General features: G+C 40.4%; 1 protein-coding gene across 1 annotated transcript; it reads right to left on the bottom strand.

The window, feature by feature from the left end:
• Positions 1-8107: 8107 nt before the first annotated feature.
• On the bottom strand, positions 8108-16010 carry ubac2 (UBA domain containing 2). Its single transcript, XM_046071241.1, has 10 exons — positions 15837-16010; positions 15267-15391; positions 13962-14081; positions 13487-13593; positions 12682-12805; positions 12489-12536; positions 12160-12268; positions 10447-10589; positions 10130-10276; positions 8108-9824 (listed from the first exon to the last, which is right to left on the bottom strand). Exons 1-10 carry the CDS (start codon positions 15865-15867, stop codon positions 9717-9719), a joined length of 1062 nt encoding a protein of 353 aa, XP_045927197.1. The 5' UTR covers positions 15868-16010; the 3' UTR covers positions 8108-9716.
• Positions 16011-19923: the final 3913 nt, after the last annotated feature.

The following is a 19923-nucleotide window of genomic DNA, read 5'->3' as shown; positions in this document are numbered from 1 at the left end:
ATTTACTAAACTTGTGAATCGAATCCTATGCGCCACACAGTCTACATCTTAACAGTTTCCTGAAATTTCAGGTTTGTGGACATGTAATAATTGTCTTTCTCAAACAGTATTTATGTAGCAGAGACTCTACAATTGTCTACTACTAACTGACAAACCAGATTTCCCCTGATGTCAATTGTGCCAAATGGTTTTGTTCCTCTGAATGGAAGAATTTATAAATGATACCCCTCAGACTCCTCACCTACCAATATATGCCTTTTAAACTGAACATTCAAAGGAGATGAAAGATGGGGCCAAGCCTTATATTGACATTTCAGCTTGAGCTAGTTGTTCCATGTTGCTTAGATTTTCTGTGTTGCTATCAATAATCTGTGAGAATATGCGTGTCACAAGAAATTGGTTGCACTCTCTGCTTGTCACAGCCTGTACCATCAATCAGTGTTGAGCATGGCGTTTCTTGTCATTGCATGCTGTTTGTTTTTCCTCAGATTTGACAGGTCATGTAGCTACCCTCTGACTGGATAAAAGCATGCAGTACTAGACAACCAAATTGCCCTTATTTTTAGAGAGAAATAATCATCTCTCTCCGTGTTTGTCTCCTGTATACCCACACAAACACACACTGAAACACATGGCTGATTCGGGACTGCTGTTCTGCCAGCAACATCATAACTCTCCTTCCCACCCTTGTCTCCATGGAGACAAGCTACCAGAGCTGGCTGGTTGCAGACCGTTGTGAATCAGCACAGACTAAAAGGGGAAAAGGGGGGCGGGGGGATCTCTTTGTGTTTAAACATGACTAAAAGAACACCGTGAGCTTTCTGCTATCTTAGTCCCAACACTGAGGTGATCAAAGTGTTCGCCCATTCATGGATGCAGATGTGAAAACGAACCAGGAATATTCTAGTTAAGATGTCACATATTTGAGAATTGTGCTGTCGTCAGTGTAGTCAACCGTATTCACATAGAACAGGTAACTGGCATCTTTCAACGCATATAGTGTTTTGTCCTCCATTCTTCAGCTGACACTACATCGTTCATTCATCTATAATTAAAGAATACAATTTTAATCTGGTAGTGGTTTTGCGCATTGTTCATTTTCAGGCACATTAAATGTAATTCCCCCTTTATCTCATTTACACAGGCAGATGAGACAACTTCATAAAATTCAGTGAGTGTTTTATTGGTTTTATTGGCATGATTGACCTCTAGTACAGCACACTGCATGGCTTTATTAACAGGATGAACGATATGTTTTTATGATGTCAGTCAAATGCTTGCTTGCTTCTGCAATTTTTTCTTAATCAAGGGACCAAGGACAGGAAAGACTTTGGACATCCCATTGAAGTCAACAGAACATACAGTATATTTTCATAGTTTTTTGGCCTAGCTAGGCTAGCAGCATGACTCAAGGAATGGCAAGGTCGGGCTGTGAGTTGGTCATCCACTTTGGCCCATACTGAAATTGGATTGAACTGGAAAGTATTGGATGTATTGCCTTGGAATTTGGCCCACACATTCATGTTCACTCCGGATGAATTAAATTCACTTCTGTGATCCCTTAAATTTTCATCTAGCGTCATCATCAGTTCAAAAATGAAGTGCAGGCAATACTTTGGTTTATGACCAAATATCTGCAAAACTTTTGTAAGCTACGTCAGACAGTCAACTCGAATCCGCATGATATATTCTTCTCACTGCAACATATACTGTATGTGTAGCTCAAGCACTAAATATAGAAGCAAGCGGTGAAGCTGATTGCAGTTCAGGTACATGCCTGAAATATTTAGTAGTAGTACAAATGTTTGTTTACAAAAAATGTTTTGTTGTCTGGCTGAATGTTATTAGTTTTTCGTCTATGTTTTGATTTTGTTATGTATGTGACAATTTTGTCACCATTCTTACAGCATTTCACACCTCATTCCTGGATCCACCTGTTGAGTCACTCATCATCATCACTCCTGTTCTACATTCAAATAATAATGTATTCGATGTGAGTTAGTTCACTGATATTAGTCTGACTGGCTGATTTTAGACCCTAATCTGTCGTTTACCTGCAGCATGTAGTTATCATGCAGTCCATGCAGTCATTGCACTGAGCATTTCTAAGAAGAACAGTAGGCATTATGACCCCTTCATTTGTAAGATCCATTTCTCCGAACAAAACCCATGTGTAGACCTGCTGACTACTGAAGTAGCTGATGTGCTAAGAGGCTAATGACCAGGAACAGGATGGTGAGTCCATGAATTTTAGAAACAGGATGCCCAATTAACACTACTTAGAAAGACTGATGGAGCATGGAGCAGGCATTGTAAGGCTATGAGTTGGCAGAGAGCAAAGGAGAGTGTTGAAAGAAGATGGGTCTGCAAAAAAAGTCTCTCCCCCGGTTGTTGAGTCAAGAAAACGTCTTCCTGCTGTGTGTCAGTGGCGCAGAAAGACAACCAGAATCAGCTATAAGCCTCCATGATAAATGCACTAACAGCTGGATGCTTCCACAGTCAGGACAATGTCGGAAGTGTTTAGTGAAGTTGGTTTTAGGTCGGACGTAATGGATCTGCTGGAGCATGTGTGTGTATGTGTGTAAAGTTCACATAGAGGAGCAACGGAAGAGAAAGCTTTCATCAGCTTAACACCTTAACAAGAAGTCTGAATGGGTACTCTGTGTTCATCACATTTATAGACCTACAAGCATGCATACACAGATGCATAAAAATAAACGCACCCGCGCACGAAGCATGCGTACATGCCATACCGTGTGTGTGTACAATTACAGAGGAAGTGAACCTTATTAAAGGTCAGTGGACACTGAGATTCCTGGGAGTGTACTGAGTCCAATACAGGGGCATGGAAAGAGCAAAGGAGGCTGTCTCCACTCCTGTCAACATTCTGGACCTTTTAAGTTTTATTGTGAGTGTCTGTGGTGCATCAGAGTTTCACTCATGTGTGTGTGTGTGTGTGTGTGAGAGATAGAGAGAGAGCAAGCAGAAAACGTAGTGAAAAGCTCCTAATTTTTTAGATGAACGCTTTTCAGAAAACCAACAACCAATCATTCTGTTTTGCTGCGGTCTTTAAATCTCACATAACGGTGGCATCTGTACTTATCTGGAGTTACCTCCAAATAAATCTCCTTCCAGCCACTGCGGAAGTGGCAATCACATCTTCGTCATAACATCCCAATGCTGTTTATATGGTCCCGATGAAGGAAGGAGAACTACTCCCAAGGCTTTTATAATTTGTAGACACAAGGACGGACATATGCTTGAGTTCAGTGACGGTTGATGGTCAAGAGTGATGGCTGATTACCTCACAGTAATGCTGATTAGAGAGTTGTGAGAGTTGATGCGCAGAATGTTGTTTTTTTGGAGATGCTGGGGTTGCAAATTACTGTTTTCCCTGATGAGCATCTTGTGAGATTATGGGTTTCTTCATGGGATTCAGGCAGGTCTAGGCGCAGATCTAGTGAGAGAACAAACAAAAAGGAAAGACAAGTTGTACATCCACAAGCTGTCATCATTGCTGAAAGAAAAAAAAACAGGTTGGACCAACCCACAAATCCTAAAGTGAACCTAGCCAAGCCCTAATGATTAAAGAAGACTGCTCTTTTTTTGATGTAACCGAAGCAAGCACCGACTAAACAGACCACAAGTGGCATACAGGAGCCAGCACACAATAGAAGTGAAATGCCAGATTCTTTAATGGCCTGAAGGCAGGTACATTTTTGTGCCCCATTAACTATGAAGTTCCTCTCAAAACATCCAGACGAAAACATCTGTGATATTTGCTGCCTGCTTTCTGCCCTGAGAATGGGATGCAAAGGCAGACACCTGCATGCAGACACACATTACATACAATACAAAGTACTTAAGACACAGTAACCTGTGAGTGTGAAATGCCTGGACAGACTGTAATTGTTAGAAGGAACCAAGCAAACAAATGGTGTCATTATCTCAATGCACACTAGCTTGAATATTATTACCATATCAGTGGGAGGCATCTGGCATTCTTGCCTTTGAGAGCTATGGGCTCACAAGTGAGAAAGAAAAAGATGCCATTGTTCTGACTTGTTCTCATACATCTGACATTTTCACTGTCAAACATGCAATGTCACAGTGAGAAAGTCATTCAGCTGTTTGGGTATTTTTGCCATGCACTGACATTCCTGAAACGTCAGAAATACCTCAGCATGTTTCTACAGAAGGCAATCCCTGCATGGGGGCACTCCCTTGTGCTGCTAATATTTTTTTAAAGCATTAGTGTACAGGAGCCATACAAATGATCATGCAGAAACACACTGAGAGCAGGAGGAAGGCTGTAATACAGGGTCCCCATGGCAACCACACAAAACGGCATGCACTCACCATGGCAACAGAGCGGGCGAGGGAATATATAGCGGAGATGGTGTTGGAGCTGGTGCTGGCCTCTGGCTGTTTGAAGTGATGCATGCATACCAGCAGCACAGCATCAGAAAGTGATTCACTCGCACTGAAACATAAACACATACCGTATTACGTCTGTGAATAAATACTAGTACTGAAATAAGTGTACATTTGGAACATGGAAAATTATTCCATGGTGGACCTTAAACTTAGTCACAGAGACAAATGCACAGTTCAGCAGTTGTCCCAAACTCTATGGAGCATTTTATCATCTTTCATCTCTTTGTTTTGGTTTTTCTTTAGTCTTTTGGTAAAGGAAACCCTCTGAAAACCATTATACCGTACCTGCCCAGCACCAAACGGTAGATGGACAAAAGTAGTTACTAGCTGGCAAACATAATGGAGCATTTAGCAGCTAAAGAGACAGATGTTTTTTCTCAGGAGAAGGTGGAACAGAGCTAAAAGGAGAGTGAATTATTGGACTTGCATTTGCCAGGCTGCCATGATTCCAAATGAATGATATCAGTGTTGTGTTAAGATCTCGTTCCAAGTCAATAAATGCTGTCTTAAAAGAATAGCTCGACATTTTGTGAAACAAGCTTAATCGCTTTCTGGCATAGAGTTAGATGAGAAGATCAACACCACTTTCTTGTCTGTCCATTGAATATGTAGTGACTACCAGCATACTAAAAATAGCTAACTGCAGTTTGTTTTTAAATTAAACAAATAACAAAATGTGTTAATTAGTGAGCTCAGAGGATTTTGTTACCTTCCAACAGAGGCAGGCTAGCTGTTTCACATTTAACAGACATACAGTATGTAAGAGTGGTATTTTCTCATCTAACTCTTAAGTGTATTTTTGAAAATGTTAAACCATTCCTTCATGAATTTCCTCTACATTATTCTCATAAACTCATCTAAACCTAAACCTTAATTTTAAACTTAGCCCAGTAGCTAATTAACCCTACATAAAATAAAAGACTAAAACTCAAACTTTTCACAATAGGACAGAAGTACAGGAGCAGAAACACACACAGGCATGACTCTCTTCCTATAAAGTAGAGGAATGTCATGATGTACAGTACAGTAGGCCTTAGTTAATAGAGCCACAGACGGCTTAACTGAAATGACAAATAGCCAAACACAGCTGCTGATGCTTCAAGGCTACAGTTGGCTGTACCGTGAACGATAATGGTTTCACTGCCATACAAGGAAAAACACCCAGAACATACATCATTTACTGTCACTGAGGCTCGTGATTTAACACAGGCATATGCGACTACATGTTCACACAGTGGTTTAAATGTAAAGACATGCTTGCTCACACAAAGTCAAAGCAAGTTTCATCACCTATGGACACCCATCAAGATACATAATGTACCCCAATTTTGAAATAAAAATGACTAAAACATCCTCCCAAAGCTCCAAAAATCGAAATCATTATCCCCAAATGAGGAGTGATTAATGCTGCATATTAAGTGGGCATTTCACAAAAGAATCCCCCTAATGAGGTTGGTTTGTCAGTGAAGTTTTTTTCTTTAATTGGTGTCTTTAATTAAACACTGAAACACAAAGACAGATATTAATCACTCTGGTTTAAGCTGCTTTTCAATTCAGCAGCCATTAAAAGTTGCGCCGCTTGACTGGGTTTGACGTCAGCTGAGGTTGGATGGAACTGTGTCCTGTGTTGTGAACCTTTCCGTTCCAGAAAGAAAACATGTTTCTTGAGTGTGTGTGGGAGTTAAGGTGAGATTTCAAGTGTGACACGTGTGAGATGAAAAATATAGGCTGCTCAAAGTATCATTTTGTTCCTTTGTTGGAAAACGATATGCTTTTGAAATTCTTTGACTTGAAGATGTGAATAATTTCTCTGCATTGATATTCAGCCACCCTGGAGCGAGACTGTCTGCTGGAGCTGTCTGCTGAGCGGAATAATGGGAGAAGGTGGGTGTGGCAGAGGACTAACCAGCAACAACATCACCACCACAGACCTGACTCAATGTTTCCATCTAGTGACCAAACGAAAATTAACATTAACAGGTGGAAATTTTCAAAATAACAATGGTCACGTTGCATCTTCTGGTGGTTTTCTATAGGCTTGGAAATGTACATTTCCCACTGGAATAATGCAACCCTTTAAATTCTGCTACACAGAACTATAAAATGCCAACACAATCTCCATGTATGTGTAAGCCGACTTTTATCACTTTAACAATAACTGGTGCACGTTTCCTTTAACCCCTGAAGGAATCACAGATATTGTTCCATTTTTATCTTTCCTAATGAGCATCTAGCTGGCTGAGAGATATTTGTCTTGGTTATCAACCAGAGTTTGAAATTAAATGAGCAAATTTTTCCCCCTTACCATACAATGTTCAAGAAAGAAATGTACAGTTACAGTGAGTCTATATTGTAAAAACACACAAAGCAATATTTCAAGAGCATCTCTACTTTGGATTCCATTAAAAAGCCTAAAAACCAGATACAATAATTTCTAAAACGCCCTTAGACAGGTTGTGAGAAAAGGCAGACTAAAGACTAAAGCATAAGCAAAATAATCCTGTTTATACACTGGTTTCCGCCTGACAGATCTCAGGTAGTGTTGGAGACAGACCACTCAGGAGGAAGTGAAATAGAAGTGTTTCCTAACTTTTTTGGCCTGTAATCACTTAAAATGAAGCTGTGTCTATTTGTGACCCCCTCATCACAGGGTTCAAATGTCTCTCAGTTGCGAGCAGTTCCACCAGAACCTCTCAGATTGTTTCACTGGTTAGTGACATAAAAAGGCAGAGCTGTCCAACATTTCTCTAGAAAAAGAAAAACTAAAACGACCCTCGACTGCCATCAAATATACTGTAACAGTTATGACTAACTGTGACTTATTATCAAAATGTATCCGATTATGAAGACATACATAGTACAGTTTTCCAATAAATGCAAGGAGTTTCAACAAGCCATTACTTTCATTTTAATGTTTACAACCTGTCTAAATTATACAGTCACTTTTTATTTTCTGTACATTGCTCATCCAGTATGTATTGTGATATTACCTTTTCTTTTGACACAAATTAACCCATCTTATTTTAGCACGAGAGCGCCATCATGTTTTGAAAATTAGTACTACAACAGTGCAGTGATTCCCTGTAAATGTTTAATAGGATATAATTTATGCTGTATGGTGATTGCATCAAATATATTACATTTTTAAAGCTATTCAGATGTTACTCAAATTGTAAATTTCTATTTTTCAAAACCTTCCACATAATAGGATCATCTCTGTGAATTATATTTGGCATTGGCTGCATGGGATTTTGGAGATGATGGTGGTAAACAGCATTAAAGAAATACTTCAAAGTCAACATCAGCAAGAATGGTATTAGAGAGCAATAATCAATGATCAATTTATCCAGACAAAACAATAGAGGATCTCTCCTTAAGCCTTTTCTGGATTGCTAGAACATCCTCCATAAATTACACTCTGTTTAAAAACCTCCGCTTTTTTATTCACATGTAGTCCTTTAGCAGGCTGAATTTCCTGTAGTTAAATACAGTGGCTGCATGAGAATATTGGCGGATATACTTAGGAAGATCAGGCCACCGCAAAACATTTTAAAACTTTCAGTTTCACTTCATGACTCATGCTTTGTCAATTCAGGATTCATGTAAACTAAGGTAATACAGAAAACACAGCAGACTGTCATAATGAATACCTCCTATATGATGCAAATAATTGAGTCAGCGAGTTGATTTATTCCACAGATCAAATATGAATCATTACAGTTCACCAGAAAGTCGTCCATGCAACAACTCCCTCATCACACCAATATACTATTATATCACTCTACATAAACACAAAAGACAGACTCATCTCAGTGGTCATATATTATCAATATTATGCACAAAATATAAAACTAGCATCTGTCTTTGACATCAATACACACTGGCTGCAATATTACTTTTCTTTCACATTTACATACAAAGTAATTACTATGCAGTGCATAGTCTCCATAAATTTCTCCTCATGATTTTGCATAATAAATATCACCAGTCTTTTAAGACTTGCTATGATTCAGACACATGTGCTGGCAGAGAACACTCTCAGTCTGTTAAGGTAGAATAAATAAAACCTTGAGGAGTGAGTGCATATGCATTTGAGGACATGAAACTTCACATATGACCTCCTCGAATGTCTACTGTGCAGTGCACCAGTGTGCGTCACGTCTGTAAATGTGTTTGTCATTAACAGAAGTCGCCTCACAGACCCAGAGATAGCCCATCTGACCTGTTTCCTGCCAAAGAGCCCCGTCTGTCACCAACAATGTAGTTGTAGAGTTTAAAATGGGTCAAATTATTCAGCTCCGAAAGAAATTTGGCTCCAACAGTACCTGACAGTCAGGCTAACTGCTTTGTTAAAACATCTCAAGCAGGAAAGGGCTGAGCCCTGCAGTTTCCATTAAACAGTGCCAACATAAAGAAATAACAACTGTGTAATAGAATCATGGTAAACAAGGTTAGGTTGTTCGTGGATTCTTTAATCAGGAATTCTGAATGTGTAATTATGACCTCTGCACCTCCTCGTGGAGTTAAATATAACCATCTAGCAGGTGCAGCATTCCTGTTGTCACTCCTATTGTAACTTTTTTTTGATGATCTGATCCATTGTCTTAAACAACTTGTGTGCCCTTTTCTTTATCTGTTAACCATGTCCATAACCATATTTATCATCTTTCACCAGTTATCGGGGTCGAAGATGCTGTGTAGCAATTTTGAAAGTAGAGTGGCAGTAGATGACAGTGGGTAATTAAGACTACTTCACATAGCTATAAAATGGTATCCATGTGGAGGGTGCTGGGATCTCAACTGATTTGTGTCCTTCAGCATCAGTTCTGTTTTGAAGAAATACTCCACTTTGCGTTTCCTCCACTGTACCGAAGACTCAGATTTACTGTGAGGAAATCTCTGACCTGTTTGGTTTCTGTATATTTTTCAAAGAGAACCCCATGGAGTTAGATGTCTAACTCATGTGCCTTGAGCAATGACGCCCGTTTCACACGAAGACGACCATCAGAAAGCTATGACGCAAATGTCTTTCACTTTGTGCTTCACACTTCTTCATTAATCAGCCTGATATTGGGCTCAGTTGAGGTTAAGTCAGCCCAACACTGCCCTAGGGAGCAGTGACACAGCCTCCAGATTATCTGTACAAATATCGTTTGTCTCCACCATTCACTGTCACATTCATTCTTTCCAAAATGTTCTCTTTGCTCCTCTGCTTTGGTTGCTTTCCTTCCTGTTTTCTCTCTGTCCTCATTCACCTCTGTTTTTCTCTCTGAAATCTCTCAGTGTTGCAAGAGGAAGTTGGTTGCCATGTTGATATCGTTATTTGAAGCTCTGAGGGCCTCGAGGGCATCAATCCTAGAAAAGCCCATTTCCACCAACATTGCGACCTGTGTGACAAAAAAACCCATCAGTTGAAAGACATTACCTAAGTAAGCAGTGGCAGAAAATTCATCACCTGGGAATATTTCATAATTCCGTCCTGCACAAAGAAGAGCATAAGTGGGCAGAAAATCTAGTTTTGGTGCACTAGAGTTACCAGTCTGTCTATGAAGGTTTTGAGGCATCCAGGTCATAAAATATGTGAAAGAATATCTAGAAGTTACAAAGTAAACTAAAACACTAGGAAAAAACATTGCAAAGGACACAGTACAAAAGGCACACACGTGTAAAACACACACAGACAAACACCCACCTGCTCCTCTGCGACAGGAGAGTTGTTCAATAGGGGTGGCTGTGTGGATGGTTGTGTCTGAGCCTGTGGTTGGGGCTGCATTGGGGGTCGGTTCTGTCCTCTGTGTCTCAGGGAGGGGAACAACCTGGTCCACTGTAACAACCCAGACTACACAGACATATAGGCAGAATCAAGTACTTTGTACATATGTAGAGATTGTACAGAATTGTCAAGGAGCGCAATTACTGGCATCTGATGCTTGAAGCGAATGAAGCTCTGATATTCTGTGTGTGGCGTGGTCAGTCAGTGCGGCAATAAGTCTGCGTGTGTCCATCTACCTGTGGCTGTTGTCTGGTGTTCCGCCTGGCCTCGTTGTACTGGGCCAGCAGCAGCTGTTGGTCGAGCAGGTCCATCCTTTGCTGCCTCTGGATGTCCAGAGTGGCACCCATTCCCAGGGGCGTCTCGTTGCTTGGTTGGGAGCCTTGATGAACACAGATGTTAATAACACATTAATAAGCAGGCAAAAAAACAAAAAAAAACAAAAACCAACAACAACATGTAAACAGCGTGAAAAAGATCTGTACAGCAGACCAACGTTCACTTAAAGGAGCGTCTCGTTTGCAACCGACACATCACTAGTGACAGGAGTTGGCGACAGGTTTCAAGATATACATCTGTTGCTTGTGAGTAGTGTAACTATTTTAGATATCTCTGGTTGAATGTTGTACGCCTGTTTCACCTCTGACCAGAAGCATGCTCTGTTGGATCTGTAACCACACTCAACAGTGATGTGAAAAGTTAAACCACAGTAGGTCGGCAAAGACTCTTCATGGGGTTACTCTTACATTACTCTTTAAATGATGGAGACTGGAGAGGAAGATCTTAGACATTTAAAAAGGTTTCGGTATTTTTTAAACATAGGTTGTGACTAATTGGGGAATCTTTTTTTAATATTTTTTAAAAATCAGTCCCGTTTTGAGCAGGCGTTGCAGTCAGCAGCAGCAAAACGGGGCGGCAACGTAATCCTTGCCGGTAATTGTGTTCCATCACAGTATATCCATTGAAGTGCTTGTTTTTACCACAGACAGGCTAAGATTACTACAACAACAGTCTGACAACGTTGTGGAAAGGATCCCACAGATGTTTAAGCAGAAATGGTCACTTTATCGCTCAAAGCCACCATTGATAAAAACAGTAATTTTACCTGGAATAACACGGGAGTTGCTGGTCTACAACTGCCTTGGGTGGTGAGTTTGTTTGTGTTATTGTATTGGTGTTTTAAGGGTTAAAGACACCAAAGTCACACAAACTAACAGATCGAGGCAGAGGTAGACCAGAGAGCTAAAATTACTATTGTTGTCAAGGGAGTCTGGTGGCTTTGACTACAGCGAGGGACTTTTTCTGGTTAAACAAAGAGGATATTTTTTAATGCCATCTCTGTAGGGATACCATCCATTATGTTGTCAGACACTTATAACAATCTGAGCCTGTCCGTAGCAAAAACAAGCACTTTAGTGGACATTCTTTGAGAAAATAGGGTCCAGGTTATGAGAAAGCACGTCTTCACTCAGTTAGAAACTACTTTCATTAATGTATCCTGTATGCTTTCATACTACTATTTAATGATTACATCGTTGACCCATTACCTATAAAAATATACAATCTGCTAATGAATCGCATCTATAAAATTGGGAACAAGGTCCTACTTTAGCCTAACTGTGTAGTAGAAGTATAGCAAATGGCCACAATATCCAGAAAATAAGACTAGCTTTGACCAGCAGAGAATCTTTTTAAGACAGCTGATAATTCAAACCTTAGTCTTAATTTTCTTAGAGGAGAACAGCAAAAATGTGACAGATAATTTAGCACAGGCTAATGTTGTATGTCATTCTGCATCATAGCAATGTTCAAATGACTAAAATGTACAAATATTACTATTCCTCAATTATACAAAGAGAGACAACACCATGTCAGGCCCTTCAACACTGCAGTGACCAGTGCAAAGGATCTGCACAGGATTTCTGTTTGTGATTACAAACGGTTGAACTCACTTGAGAAGACTGGCTCCAGAATATACCGTCCAATACAAGACACCCAGGAGGGTACAAAGAGGAGCTTCTGGAACCAGAGAACATTGGAGTGGTACAGCCCGCCTGAGATCTGAAAGACACGTGGATTTAAAAAAACATGTATGAATAAAAAAAAGTCTGCATGTCTGTTGTATTAATCAACATTACAATGAATAAAAAGACATATGAAAAAAGTTAGCCCACAGTCCCAACCTACAGATAATTAACACCAAACTCTGAATCTTTGTTTTAAATACCGCTCCACTTCCAAGATACACGGTAAATGACGAATGAAGAATTTAGATACTCACGATTCCACTGAGTGCTAGGAGCCACATGAAGGGTCCGGAAGTCAACAGCTGTGCCACAGAAGGAGAAGAGAGGAACACAGAAACAATGAAGATCAGACTAGTTGGAAAGCAAGTATTCGCAAGACTTTATGAACAATAAAAGAGAAAGCAAAATAGATACATGCATCTCTACGCAAGCTGAACATGGGCTTACCTGCAAGCCTACTATGTAGACAAGAGACTTGTTGGTGATCTGGACGTGGCCCAGGACCTGGGTGACCGGCATCCTGGGGATCAACAGGTAGAAAGGCACAAAAACAGAGAAGACTGGAGCGAGCCTGTGAGAGGAGGAAGGGAAAAATCTTGAGCATGGAGATGACAGGAAGAGAGACATGGCCAGAACTGAAACAAAAACAAACTTCAATTTCAAGCCTGTCAGTGTAATGTTTAGATTTTGTTGATGCAGCATCTAATCTAATAGCTATTCACAAGACATTCTCATAAAAATAAATTGATATTTAGCAGTACTAGTAAAATTCCAGCTAATCCAGGAAAGACCATGTTGGGTTTGGGGTGTTGTTAACTAGATACTTCACTACTCTACATAATAACTTTTGTCATAAATAATACTAATTGTAATAAAGATTGTCAAGTGAATTTATTTCCCACCTTCTGTGGAGGTGGAATTTATGCTGCTGTCACAGTCCACAACCATCTAAATACCGTGTACCCAAATATAATGGAGGGAGGGGATTAAGAAATTTAAAAATGGTTACTGCCCAAGGCTTACATGGTGATATGTGGAGGTGAAAAATAAAGAGTTTCCACTAAGGAGACAGACACACGGTTTGCACTTTGCTTTAAACACATCATGAGCCTAACTAAATACCAGACTATTTGAACTGCAGGATCCTCAGTGGCCATAAAAGTGACAAAACAAGCCACTCTCTTCACATAGATGCAGCACAAGCATTAGTGAAGTTTAGCATGCACTGTGGCTAAGTGACCAAGCTACTCACAATCCTGCAGGCAGTTCCTCCACCTCATAGTCAAATAGAAACTCAAATGCTTGGGCCAGCAAGAAGTCCATCAGAGCAGAGAGACACCAAGTGCCCAACAGGAAGGACTGGAATTAAGAAGAGCACCACATAGGATGGTTAGAACACCTAGAAAACGAATGTCTTAACATTTCACTACATTTTCACAAACACAAAGGGAGTGTCAAATGCTGGTTAAACAGCCGGTTAGTGAAAATTGCTGTGTGTCAGATGAGGAAGTTTGTGTGTCCTCTTCCCTAAAAGATGCAGTTGCTACACAGGTGAACTTCATGCAGATTGTTAACATTTTGCTTTTGTTTATGAAAGTAACTGCAGAGCAACTAACCCAAGCAAACCCCGTGTCACAGAACATGTCAACAATGTGTGACGCAATTCTAGCTCAGCTAAGAATATCAGAAAGTTTACTGATCTATTAATATTACGTTTTGGTACTTACAGCAAATTTCCTGGTGCCAAACCTCCTCTCAAATATTCGGAAGTTATAAATGAGCAGGCTGCTACAGAAGGCATCCTTCACATCCAGACAGACCAGCCTGCCGCACAAAAACCTCCACACCTACAGCATGAGGGAGAGCAAAGTTATTACATATGCATTAAAAGAATTAGCCTCTTCTGGAGAATTGATAAGCACCCCCCGGAACCTCTGCTGTCACATGACCTTTGCAGAACTCAAGGTCACAAAAAAATTTCTGTTTACGACAGGCATGTACAGATGGTGGAGTTAAATCCATTTATTTAATGTGATTTCTTCTGATAGCCGGAAGTGAGTGTGACCCTGTTCCTCTCTCTTACCAAATTAAAAAGGTCACTCACTTTGACCAGTCTTTTCTGAATGACACAGCGTATATAACTCAAATTTAAGGCCCTGTCTCACATATCAGACCCACCAGGAAGCACTACATTTAAACACAAACAATTTTTAAAAACAGACTAAATAATATCAAGTCACGGTCCACTTAGTGGAGCTTTAAACTGCATCTCATGGTCTTCATCAGTGAAGTGAACTGTTCAACACGTGCTGACATGTTAACAGGTGGTCATATATGGGGGGTGAGATCTGAATCCCTGTCTCCATTCATAGATGGTCTTTGGGCTTCATCTTTCTCCAGCTGTGCTCTCTCTTCTGGTCAATGACCTCTGACTCCTTTCCAAGTCAACACTGTGAACGGTTTTGGTGTATTTGTCCTCCAGGGTTCTTGCAGTGTCACAGATGTAGTTAACATTACGTTGCAATGATTCTTCCTGCTATCATGTGATCAAAGTTCCTTAGGGTCCATAGGTCAAGTAAGGACAAACATGACAACTGTGCAAACTCCATTTTGCTGGTGAATACCATGAGATGTAGCTAGCTAGTGGACCTTGACTTAAAATGATGGTGCCAAACTCCCATAGTGAAGAATGAACCTTCACGCTCATTTTTTCAAAACAATATGCCAGTCATAAAACACAGTGGGGATGGTCTTTCTGTTTTCCAAAACTCTTGTCCTAATGATGGTTAATGTACTATTTTATTTAAGAAAGACTGTGTGTGTGTGTGTGTGTGTGTGTGTGTGTGTGTGTGTGTGTGTGTGTGTGTGTGTGTGTGTGCGCGCGCGTGTGTGTGTGCGCGCGCGCGCTGGTGTTTAAAACAAGGAAGTTTCGCACAATGTAGAAAAATGTGGCACTCAGAGACACATATACACAATCTTTAGTCTCTTGCCTCCATGTGTCACTCACTAACACACATACACTGGAGACCTACCTGGCGCTCTTGTGTGACAGCATGTAGGTTGTATGTGAACAGCTCTTGGTACTGTGGCAGCAGGGCGAGCATCACAGTCATCCCATTGAGAACCAGCAGGAGGCCTTTAGACAGAGGAGCCTTGTCTGTGCAGAACAAACACACACAAACAACATAGGTAACGACGAGACAGTAACACTGCCGTCTTCTTCAGTGAGCAGCTTTGCATATGTTGAGGTAATATTAGTCAGCAGTTTTTGAAGAGAGATAAACGGCTAATTTGTATGTGGAGAGGCAGACACACATACTCCCTACTAGTAATACAAGTTCAGCTTCCCTTTATACAAATTTTGATTATTTTGTAACAATGATACATTAGCTGAATCAACCGACTAAAGGGGAAAGCAAAACGTAGTTTAATTACCTAAACCCAGCTGTAACTGATTAACATTGCCTCGAGTAAATGAATGACAGCGACAAGCTAACTCCAGTTAGCTGAGCTAGGTATTCCCGTTGAAACTAACAGGGGAAGCGGTGAGAGGACTGCCACAGCCCGGCTGTCGTTGTGAACGGTGGATCTGGAATACTTACAGAGGCCCCGAGAGCCGGTGGTGGTAAACATGGTGTCTAGAAGAGTTACGGGAATTCAGACGAAGGCCGTTAATCCCAATGCGACACAAAACTAGCACAAAAACACCGAAGTAAAGTTGGAGAAAGGATCCATGCTGTGAGTCTGGGGGAGTCTGGGGAGAAAGAGAGAGTGGAAAGGGAATCTCCTACAGAAGCCCGAGAAGGCCAAGGAGAATTTATTCGCGGACAGCTGATATTATAATAAAACAGACCAGGAGAGGGCGCTGTTGCTCCGTGTTGAGGATCCCTGCTCACGTTTACTGATTAATCTTTCCTACACAACGCAAGTCTTTGAGAACTGTTGATTATCGATGAGTTATTTCTGTGCCCCATTGCTTAAGGCATGTGTCTAAATAATAACAGCATTTCCATTTTCTGTTTTAAGGAGTTTAATTCATGTAATTTATTTTATAAATGAAAGTATTTATGAATTCTTAAAAACTAATGAATAAGATTCTAAATAACAAAACGGATTTTGTCAGCAGTGATAAATTGCTATTACTATTACTACTACTGATAATAATAATAATGATATTAACAATAACATCCATAACAACAACAACCATAATTATAATAATAATATATTTTCAACAGCAAACAAAACAAGAAAGCAAACTACAAATGACAAGTAAAGTCCCAGTACAATAATAAAACATACATAGAAGACAAAGATTATTAAAAAAATCCGTTAGTAATGTAAAGTTGAAACAATGAGTCAGCTGAGAACAGCAAATTATTTTAAGCAAGCCTGTAAAAATGTGTTATAACGGATCTTGGTCCCTGTACATCACACCACAGTGCATCCACACAGCAGAGAGAACGGGTCATCTCTATCTCTAGACCTTGTCTGCCTAGTGACCACTGAGAGGTCCGTACCCTCAGGTTGACAACCATTGATGTGACGACTGCAGCACCCCTGCAGCTGGGAAATAGTGTCTCACTCACGTGCATTTCAGCAGGGATGCTGAAGCAAGATGATCCTCCTGATGAAAGGCAGTCTCCTTACACATGATGCCTCCCTGCTGTTTTCTTATGAACCTCAGACAGGGCTTTCCCAGGCCCTGAAGCCCTGGTCTAACAATGTCTGATCTTCAGACTTGTCATCTATGACCATTTGCTCAGTATGTAGTCATGTCAAATTAAGTCAAGTCAATTATATATATATATATATATATATATATATATATATATATATATATATATATCACCCAACATCACAAATCACAACTTTTCCTTAAGGAGCTTTACAATCTGTACCACATATGACACCCTCTATCCTTAAACCCTCGATTCGAGTAAGGACAACTGTGCAAAAAGAGAAACCTCAGGAGGAGCAACAGCGGAGGGATCCCTCTCCTAGGACTGACAGACTTGCAAAAGATGTCATGTGTATAGAATAGACCAACATAGTAAAATTGCAGTACGGACACTCTGGATGACAAAATAATAGATAAAATTAATAGTAATATGTGTTTATGGTTTGGATATCTACCAACCCACCGGGACCTGCACGCCTCAAGGACTCCAGGAGGCGAGCAGGAGAGATTGCAGCTGATCCCTCCCATCCTGGACATATACAGTTTCCTGCACGAGGCTGTGGTCCATCAGGAAAGAAACATCACGCCACAACAACAGTTTCTTTCCGTCTACAGCTGGCCACATCAACAAGGCCCATGACCCCAACTGACACTGACCCCTTACAGTACAGTATACGCATACTGTAAACTTGTGCACATACTGTAACCACGTGAACACTTGTGCACATACTGTAACCACTGTTTGTCATATTGTACACATTATTTATTTTAAAATATGTTTTTCATATCTTATTGTCAATTTTATATTTATGATTCTTGACCTGCAGTACTTGCTTTAGCTTTCTTTATATTTTCTACTTACTATGTTTATCGTTATTTACCAAAATACCAAAGCAAATTCTTTCTATGTGTAAACAACATGGCAATAAAGCTGATTCTGATATTCATAGAAGCAGCTAATAGGGAGTGTTTCATGTCTTAAAGCCATGTGGTCAGTTTTCTGACAGAGTGGTAATAGTGTTAATTATCCTTGAGGCCTTAAGCAGGATGTGGCTGCACAAAGTCCAGATTAAAAACCTTTTCTTATGGTCCTTTGGCCTTATGCACACCTTGTCATATCTTGTCAAAGTCCAAACTTCCTTTGCAGAGGCCCTGCTTTGTCTTCCACTACAGGCTGCCAGTTTTACTCACATCAAATCTTGTGTATACCTTCATGGCCGGCTGTGATAACTCCTGAGCCAATTGATCCAATGCTTATGTTATGTCCAAGTACATTTGAAAAGATACGGCGAACAGCTGTCTAATAGTGTTGCTTTTCCCCATCATCCATAGATGCAGTAGCGTGTTAGTTCCCATTGGTTAGTTCCCACCCATTAGGTCTATTTGGCTGCCTGTGGTCAGATGTGACTGCAAAGCAGAGCTCAGGAACAGCTTGCTAATTGTGTTTCAGACCTTCTCTGTCACTGATGTAGGAGTGAGGTCTAAAAAGGTTGCTTTGCCCCTGTTCTCAATCAAAGATAATCAGATTAAACAGTGCAGAGACGTGTGTATGTGTGTGTGCGAGTGTTTGTGTGTGCTTACCAATAAAGAGACTCCAGATTTGGAGACAGCCTTGACTCCTGCTGTTTGCTTTGTTCATTAAGAGGAGATGAGCAGATGGTTTGCTGGTCTGTTGTGCAGTACACACATGCGGGTGCACACACACACACACATGCAAATACACGTACACACACGCATGCTCGGTCCTGTCACCTTAGCTTTATCCTCCATTTATCTTTTCCATTACACATCTCTCGGCAGGACAATGCTACTGGATGAATTGTGAGGGATGTGTGTGTGTGTGAGAGAGAGATACAAGGGAGCGTGAAAGAGTAGAGTGGTGCTGAATGAAGTCACAAACCTTTTTTAGTCAAGACAGCCTCCGAGGTGGTCATCTGAAAAGCTGATGACTCATTCGCACATTCATTTATGTGAATCATCGCTATTCACTTGTCAGCCACTCTGTATTCAGGAAGAATTGCTTGTAACAGATGTATTGTTTTAGTCCTGCATCACAGCTTATCTGCCTGTGTCCAGGAAATGGCACACTGCACCATTTAGACAAGGTTGTATGAGCAAAATGTTAAATTACTTAGGTCTTTTGAAAACTATATATTGCTTTACAATTAGAATCCTTAGCATCCAGTACATCCTAGAAGGTATTATCAACATTTTTCTAAACAATCAATGTTCAACAGCATTTGTGACCCTTGACCCCCTTACATCATTTATTAAATATTCATAGCCCTCTGCGTCCATTGAGAAACACTTGGTGTGGTTTTGCAGGTACACGCTCTTTGCTTCCAATGGTCTAGAATAATACGTTTAGCTACAATTGATTTATATAGCCGGACATTTGCAGGGCTTCAATCCAAAATAAGTCAGAAAAATATTATTCATTAGTTTAATTAGATATGGTTCCATCTCCTGCAAAATAGCTGCAAATTTTCATACAGAAAAAATGTCAGTTATTTTTTTCCATAATTCATCTCTTTTCTTATCTTTCTACAAATTGATCCAACATGTGCTCTTAACCATTTACTGACCTATGTTTAGCCTTTAAAGTCCCTGGACCCTTCGAGGGGGAAACATGATAAATAAAAAAAAATTGTGCAGCAACAGAGAGAGAGAGCGCATCGTCATCATGTTTCACTAAAGGACAGCTTACATGTGACCCTGCTCACCACCTTCCTGCCTGTCTGTCAATACTTACGTGAATGTTTTTGGGGATGGAGCAAGAATCAATGTCACATCATTCCTCACATATGTATAGGCATGCAAGCACATGGATCTTCCCCTCCACACCCACACACACACACACACACACACACACACACACACACACACACACGGGTATACTGGATGTAGAACTGCTTTGTTTGTTATGAAAAAAACCCAACTAAACTATAATATAAATCCACATTTCAAACAGGTGCAATGTATTTCAGAAAAATGAATAAAACTATCTATTC

Source organism: Micropterus dolomieu, linkage group LG15 (genome assembly GCF_021292245.1).
Source record: "Micropterus dolomieu isolate WLL.071019.BEF.003 ecotype Adirondacks linkage group LG15, ASM2129224v1, whole genome shotgun sequence".
NCBI classification, from domain to species: domain Eukaryota; kingdom Metazoa; phylum Chordata; class Actinopteri; order Centrarchiformes; family Centrarchidae; genus Micropterus; species Micropterus dolomieu.
Note: the sequence above shows the minus strand (reverse complement) of the source record. Positions and strands in the feature narration are given on the sequence as shown.

Bases quoted from the DNA above. Each gene is read 5' to 3' on its own strand.
- ubac2 (XM_046071241.1), bottom strand. From the start codon at position 15,867: ATGTTTACCACCACCGGCTCTCGGGGCCTCT. The intron at 14,082-15,266 runs GTAGGTCTCCAG...CTCATGCTGTAG, and splicing joins CTGTCACACAAGAGCGCCAG to GTGTGGAGGTTTTTGTGCGG. The intron at 13,594-13,961 runs GTAAGTACCAAA...TCTTAATTCCAG, and splicing joins TTGGCACCAGGAAATTTGCT to TCCTTCCTGTTGGGCACTTG.